This window comes from Erpetoichthys calabaricus, chromosome 4 (genome assembly GCF_900747795.2).
Source record: "Erpetoichthys calabaricus chromosome 4, fErpCal1.3, whole genome shotgun sequence".
NCBI lineage: Eukaryota > Metazoa > Chordata > Cladistia > Polypteriformes > Polypteridae > Erpetoichthys > Erpetoichthys calabaricus.
Genome location: NC_041397.2, coordinates 142,206,854 through 142,214,875, shown reverse-complemented (window position 1 = coordinate 142,214,875; position 8,022 = coordinate 142,206,854). Strand labels below are relative to the sequence as shown.

Sequence of the window (8,022 nt, the reverse complement as noted above, 5' to 3'; positions counted from 1 at the left end):
GATTTTAGGTGCATAACAGCAGAAGGCCACCTCACCGCTTCTTTCAAGTTTTGCTCTCAGAATTCTAAGGAGACACTCAGTTGAGGATCTGAGATTACGATTTGGAATATAAGATGTCAGACATTCCGATATATAAGATGGGGCGAGATTATTTAAGGCTTTATAAACCATAAGCAGAATTTTAAAGTCAATCCTGAATGACACAGGTAACCAGTGTAGTGACATCAAAACTGGAGAAATGTGCTCAGATTTTCTTTTCCTTGTTAGGATTCTAGCAGCTGCATTCTGCACTAGTTGCAAATGATTTATGTCTTTTTTGGGTATTCCTGAGAGGACTGCGTTACAGTAATCTAGTCCAGGGGTCCCCAACCACCGGTCCGCGACCCACTACCGGGCCGCAGCCGTCTGACAGCCGGGCCGCGAGAGAACTGCCGGCAACGGAGACTCACTCAGACTTTTCAGAACACTTTGCGGGCGGGGCTTTGCAGCGGCGCAGAGAGAGGAGAGAGTATTACAACAAAGTACAGTAGAACCTCGGTTAGAGAACGCCTTTGATAACGAACAATTCGGATAACGACCAATAATTTCACTAAAAATTTGCCTCCGATAGCAAACAAAATTTCGGATAGCGACGCACACGCGACCAGCGGACAGCGGCCAGCTTCCCATCTTCCTTTGTGCTCGAGACACGGTTACGAACAGACGTTCATTATCTTTATCGGTGTGCATCCTTCTTATTTAGTGATTTTGTTGCTTTATTTAATAATATATAGCCCTCAATCATGGCTCCAAAGAAGATTAAGAAAGCTGGTAGCAGTGCAGTAATAAGGCAGCGGCCAACAATTGAATTGAAAAAAGAAATTATTGCCAAGTATGAACGAGGCATGCGTGTGTCGGATATCGCAAGAGAATACGGCATGTCAAAGTCGACAATCTCGACGATTTTAAAGAAAAAGGAGCAGGTTAAAGAAGCTAATGTGTCAAAAGGAATGACTATTATAACAAAGCAAAGGCCTCAAATAATAGACGAAGTAGAAAAGTTGTTGCTTGTATATATAAATGAAAAACAGTTAGAAGGTGCTAGCATCAGTGAGGCATTCATTAGTGAGAAGGCGCTGCAAATCTACGAAGATTTGAAGAAGAAAACCCCACAGACAAGTGCTTTGAGTGATTTTGTTTTCAAAGCCAGTCGAGGCTGGTTTGAAAAATTTAAGCACAGAACAGGCATCCACAGCGTCATAAGGCATGGGGAAGCAGCTAGTTCCGACAAGGCAGGGGCCGAGAAGTTCATCCTAGAATTCAAAAAAATCATAGAAGAAGAAAGTTACGTCCTGCAACAGGTATTTAATGCGGATGAAACAGGCCTGTTTTGGAAGAAGATGCCGAATAAAACGTACATAACGAAGGAAGAGAAAGCATTGCCAGGGCACAAGCCTATGAAAGATAGGCTAACTCTTCTATTGTGCGGTAACGCCAGTGGGGATTTTAAGCTGAAGCCGCTGTTAGTCTACCATTCGGACAATCCAAGAGTATTTAAGAAGCATAATGTAATAAAACAGAAATTGCCTGTTATGTGGAGGTCTAATTCTAAAGCTTGGGTGACCCGCCAATTTTTTGTGGGTGACCGAAGTTTTTGCCCCGGCTGTGAAAGAATACCTAGAGAAGAACAACCTTCCCCTCAAATGCCTTCTCCTGCTGGATAATGCTCCAGCACATCCTCCAAACATCGACGAGTACTTAGAAGAAGAGTTCGACTTTATTCAAGTTCGTTATCTGCCACCGAACACAACCCCTTTGCTGCAGCCCATGGATCAACAGGTCATTTCAAACTTCAAGAAATTGTACACGAAAGCCTTATTCAGAAAGTGCTTCGATATAACGAACGATACCAACTTAACTCTGAAGGAATTTTGGAAGAATCATTTCAACATTTTGAATTGTGTTCATCTTATTGATAATGCATGGAACCAAGTGACCTACCGTAATATGAATGCAGGATGGAGGAAACTCTGGCCAGACTGTGTTCCAGAGCGAGATTTTGAAGGATTCGAACCAGAAATTGTTGATGAAATTGTTTCCCTGAGCCAAAGTATGGGGTTGGAGGTGGATAATAACGATGTTGAAGAACTTGTGGAGGAGCACAGTAATGAACTCACTACTGAAGAGTTGCAGCACCTTCAGGCTGAGCAAGAAAAGAATTTGGCTGAGGATATGTCTTCGGAGGGGGAAGAGGAAGGGAAGGAGGAAGTCCCAAGTTCAGTGATTAAAGAAATGTGTGCTAAGTGGGGGGAATTGCAATTGTTTGTAGAAAAATCTTTCCCAAACAGTGCGGTAGGCAGTAGGAGCCTGAACATGTTCAATGATAATGTGATGTCGTATTATCGAAAAGTGCTACAAAAAAGGCATGGATTGATTCTGAATGCGACTGCGAGAATGAAAAGTGAATTAAAAAAAAAAAAAAAGCTAACCTTTACCAGTATCATAAGTTACACCGGCTGTTACAGACTGAAATCAAATTTATGTTGTTATTCTAAAATTGTAAGAATAAGAGCAGTTCACTTCTCGAAGTGGAGCAGTGCAGGGTTTAAACTCGCCACCCCCTGATTCCCAGTCAGGAGCTGATACCATTACGCCACCGCAGCGGTTGTAGTAAGAGTGTCAATGTGGCATGCTAACGCGGCTTTTTTTTTTGTGCAGTTATATTTTTGAATAAAAGCGCACGTGTTCTCTTATTTGTACCTTTTGTGAAAGTGTTTCTTTGATATATGGACTTCAGGCTTCATACGTTATATAGTTTATGCCTACATTTTGTCATTTACTATTAGAATATGAAAAACGTTTCTGTTTTAAAAATGTGTTTGCACAGACTACTATAGAAACGGAACACACATGAAATGCGTGTATTCCAAATAACACTATATTATTTCCACTCTAAAACTCCACTTCAATCCCAGATAATCAAATCAAGGCAAGGCATGAGCTAGAAGAAATTTGTTCTAAGTCGGTGGGGGGATGGAATAGCTGGCTGCTAGTAGCTTTTGTTTATCAGCACATTTAGATGACAAAGGACTCTGGCGGAGAGGTGCAAACGGATTTAAGACGCGATTTAAGGTGGGACGGATTTACGAGTTTTTTCGTAGGCTCTGGTAATTCTAGTGTTAAGTGAAAAAATGCTGTCTTGGTGATCTGATTAAAATGCGATTTAAAATTCAGATCAACAGTTACCCCTAAGCTTTTTACCTCCGTCTTGACTTTTAATCCTAAAATATCCAGTTTATTTCTAATAGCCTCATTGTATCCATTATTGCCAATCACTAAGATATCAGTTTTCTCTTTATTTAACTTGAGAAAGTTACTGTTCATCCATTCTGGGATACAAGTTAGACAAGAGAATCGGGGTCATCAGGAGCTATTGATAAATACAGCTGAGTCATCAGCATAGCTGTGGTAGCTCACGTTGTGCCCTGAGATAATCTGACCTAACGGAAGCATGTAGATTGAGAAGAGCAGCGGACCCAGGATAGAGCCTTGTGGAACACCATATAGGATATCATGTGTCTTTGAGTTGTAATTACCACAACTAACAAAGAATTTTCTCCCTGCCAGGTAGGATTCAAACCAATTTAAGATACTGCCAGAGAGGCCCACCCATTGACTAAGTCGATTTCTAAGAATATTATGATCAATGGTGTCAAATGCGGCACTCAGATCTAAGGGGATGACAACAGATAAATGGCCTCTGTCTGCATTTACCCGCAAGTCATTTACTACTTTAACGAGTGCAGTTTCTGTGCTGTGATTTGTTCTAAAACCTGACTGAAATTTATCAAGAATAGCATGTTTATTGAGGTGGTAATTTAACTGCATAATGACTGCCTTCTCTAAAATTTTACTTAAGAAAGGTAGTTTAGAGATGGGTCTAAAATTTTCAAGAGCAAAGGGGTCAAGATTATTTTTCTTAAGTAGGGGTTTAACTACAGCAGTCTTGAGACAGTCTGGGAACACCCCCGTATCTAATGACGAATTTACTATGTCAAGAACATTATCAATTAGCACGTCCGATACTTCTTTGAAAAAATTTGTTGGTATTAGGTCAAGGGCGCAGGTGGATGGGATGGGATGGGATGGGATGAAGATCATCACTGGCTGCAGCTCGAAGCGGGGTGCCACCATCGAGAGAGACATGGAGAGAGCAAACCAGATGAACAACTTCTCTAACAGGTTTGACCACCCTAGTCCACTCTCAACTCAGAGTACTGCATCCTCCACCCATCCTTCTGCTGATACCAGCATAGGAGAGAGTTTTCCCCAACCCACAATTACAGCAGCCCATGTAAGCAGAGAGCTGAGGAGACTTTGTGCCAGCAAAGCAGCGGGTCCAGATGGAGTATCGCCATGACTGCTGAAGGCCTGTGCGTTAAAGCTGGGGAGTCCTCTACAGTGCATCTTCAACCTGAGCCTAGAACAGGGGAGAGTCCAGAGGCTTTGGAAAACATCTTGCATCACCTCAGTCCCAAAGGTATCACGTCCTAGTGAGCTGAATGACTTCCGGCCTGTCGCTCTGACATCACATATGATGAAGACCATGGAGCGGCTGCTGCTTCACCACCTAATGCCACAGGTCCGCCACACCCTCAACCCTCTGCAGTTCACATACCAGGAGAAGGTGGGAGCAGAGGATGCCATCATCTATATGCTACACCGATCACTCTCCCACTTGGACAGAGGCAGTTGTGCTGTAAGAATTATGTTTCTGGACTTCTCTAGCGCCTTCAGCACCATCCAACCTCTGCTCCTTAGGGACAAGCTGACAGAGATGGGAGCAGATTCATACCTAGTATCATGGATCGTGGACTATCTTAAAGACAGACCTCAGTATGTGCGTCTCGTTAACTGCAGGTCTGACATTGTGGTCAGCAACACAGGAGCACCGCAGGCGACTGTACTTCTTCGGTCCTGTTCAGCATATATACATCAGACTTCCAATACAACTCGGAGTCCTGCCACGTGCAAAAGTTCGCTGACGACACTGCTATCGTGGGCTGCATCAGGAGTGGGCAGGAGGAGGAGTATAGGAACCTATAGGAAGCAGATGTTCTATCAGACAGTTGTGGCGAGCACCCTCTTCTACGCGGTGGTGTGCTGGGGAAGCAGCATAAAGAAGAGGGATGCCTCACGCCTGGACAAACTGGTGAGGAAGGCAGGCTCTATTGTAGGCACTGAGCTGGACAGTTTGACATCCATGGCAGAGTGACGGGTACTGACAGGCTCCTGTCAATAATGGAGAATCCATTGCATCCACTGAACAGTATCATCTCAAGACAGAGGAGCAGCTTCAGCGACAGACTGCTGTCATTGTCCTGCTCCACTGACAGACTGAGGAGATTGTTCCTCCCCCAAACTATGCGAATCTTCAATTACACCCGGGAGGGGTAAACATTAAAATTATACAAAGTTATTGTCTGTCTGTTATACCTGCATTGTTATCACTCTTTAATTTAGTATTGTTCTTTATCAGTATGCTGCTGTCTGCCTGCCTATCTATCTATCTATCTATCTATCTATCTATCTATCTATCTATCTATCTATCTATCTATCTATCTATCTATCTATCTATCTATCTATCTATCTATCTATCTATCTATCTATCTATCTATCTATCTATCTATCTATCTATCATTGGTTTTTAAGGAGGAACCACCGTGGCTCAGGTTGTGTTTTTAAGGCCATGTTTTTCTGCTCAATATTTATAATGTTATTTTGAACAGATTTTATCAAATTATTTATTTATTTAAGAAACTTTGCACTGCATTTTTACACTTTATTTTGTTTTTCAAAATAAAGCTCTGAAGCACTTTGCACCATTTCTTGCTGACGGTGTATGGCATAATTTGCCCACCTCCTCCACAGTTTCAATATCAACGGTCCCGGGATCAAGCTGCCTGGACAGTTATACTACATTATCTGCCCTTCCACTATTTAGCTATTGTTTGCAAATGTATCCAGTTTGTTATTTATATTCCCATCCAAATCATTTATATGTATTAAAAATACCAGAGGCCCCAATGCTGAACTCTCAGGGACAAGAATTTACGTAATTCTGATAAAATTTCACACATCATAACTCTTTGCTTTGTATGTTTTAGCCAATTTTGCACCCATTTACACACTATGCCCTGAATTCAAAATTCTTTTAGTTTGACTTGAATTCCCACTTCTTTAGTTTGATAAAATGAAATGTTTTGCAGAATCAAAACTTGCAGGCCAAGCTATTTATTATCAGAGTAGTTAGCCAATTATGTGTGAATAATATCACGGGGTCCGAAATTCCATGTGGGAAAAAGGACAAATTGCCGGAGGCTAGAGGGAACATTCATCCATCTGGATGTCAGGCCCACCATCCTTACAGCAGCCTGACTTCTGAATTACGACAAGCTGCCTGAAGACGCACTTTTGTCCTTGCACAGATGCATTTTTGGCACTACTCAGCTTTCATAACCTCATTGAGTTTTTTTTAACTTGGCTGGTATGAAGCTTTTTGACTTTTAGACAAGGATGTATATTTATTAGAGCTTTATATCTAGACATTTACTTTATTTTTAATTCATACTGCTTTGCATTTCTCTATGTTGTCTGCACTTCTTGGATGACTGAGGTAACAAAATAAATATAGGGCACCTGGTGTGGGCAAATTGCCACTTCTCTCCCACACAGTTGGCTGTTGAAGAGGAATGCCACCAACAGTGAGCAAAATGAGGAAGAGTAATATGCTGTTGGTAAGTGACAGTAAAGAAAAAGGCACACTTTCCCCCATTGTCTTGGGGACACTATTTGGTCTGATGTAGCCTAGGCTGGTGAGTCCTTATCTGAAGCACTAAAGGAGTAGTGACTATGCAGGCACCACACATAGTCAGGGCTTTAGTGTGTGCATGCACAATGATTCTGTATGTGCATGTGTGTTGTGAAATAATCAGACTTGACACACTTAAAAAGGTTTGGGGCAGCCACCCGTATAATAGGTTTTGAAAATTAACACAGATGTGTCTTTGATGGAGTTTGAACAATAACTGAATCACTGTTGTTAAGATAGCAGCTTTAAATGCCAAGATCAGAAGTGATGTAACGGAACAGGAAGTGACGTGCTTCTGAGCACCAGAACCGGAAGTGATGTCTTCACGGATGAATCAGACAGGTTTTCCCGTGTTTGGTCTGCAAAGATAACAGAAGAAAGTTTAGCGCACTCCACCACACCATAGCCTGCCGTGGAATTACCCTCACTTGGTCCATACAGCTTCCTCCTACTCGCACGTGTATAACAGTGTATTAAACTTAAGGTCCATGAGAGTAAGCCAACAAATAGAGAGTCTAGGAACTCACCCCATGATAATATACAAGTGCAAAAGGTCATTGTCATAAATTAGGAAGACGGCAAGAGTGTTTTTGTTTTTTCTTTCTTTCAATATATTTTTCTGATGATCATGGTAATTTATAGTAATCATGGAATTATGAAGTTTACTTCTCCACTATCATTTTCTTACATTTTTATTTAAGTATAAAATATTTGATCATTTATTATTTACTGTTCTGCTGCAATGCCATTATGGTTTTTTTTTTTTGTTTTCTTTCATGTGTTCCAGACATCAGGATACAACAAAGGGTAGCAAGGGGATGGCAGCAGGGATTTGCATGAAGTCAATTTAGGTGACAGTATATAACCATCAGTAATTATCTAAAATTCTAAGGGACTTTGAATAAAAGAGTGACGTGAGTCTAGTGAAAGATTTTTTTTTTCCGGCAATGAATTTTGATGCAGTTTCTTTTCACAATGAGCATTTCGTTAACATTTTGGGTTTAAACTTGCATAATTTTTGGATTTCATGGTTTTGACTCCTGCCTGTTTCTTCACCTTGTTAATATTTTGTTCCTATTTCCCAGTTCTTTATACCCTTTTTCTACTGTCTGTACTTTCAGTCAGCACAGTCGTAAGGATTATAATGATGTGAGCAATCTCAGAAAAGACGT

At 41.3% G+C, this 8,022-nt stretch overlaps 1 protein-coding gene across 1 annotated transcript; it reads left to right on the top strand.

Moving 5' to 3' along the window:
• Positions 1-782: 782 nt before the first annotated feature.
• On the top strand, positions 783-7,661 carry LOC114651145 (tigger transposable element-derived protein 1-like). Its single transcript, XM_028801104.1, has 3 exons — positions 783-1,467; positions 1,631-2,331; positions 7,638-7,661. Exons 1-3 carry the CDS (start codon positions 783-785, stop codon positions 7,659-7,661), a joined length of 1,410 nt encoding a protein of 469 aa, XP_028656937.1.
• Positions 7,662-8,022: the final 361 nt, after the last annotated feature.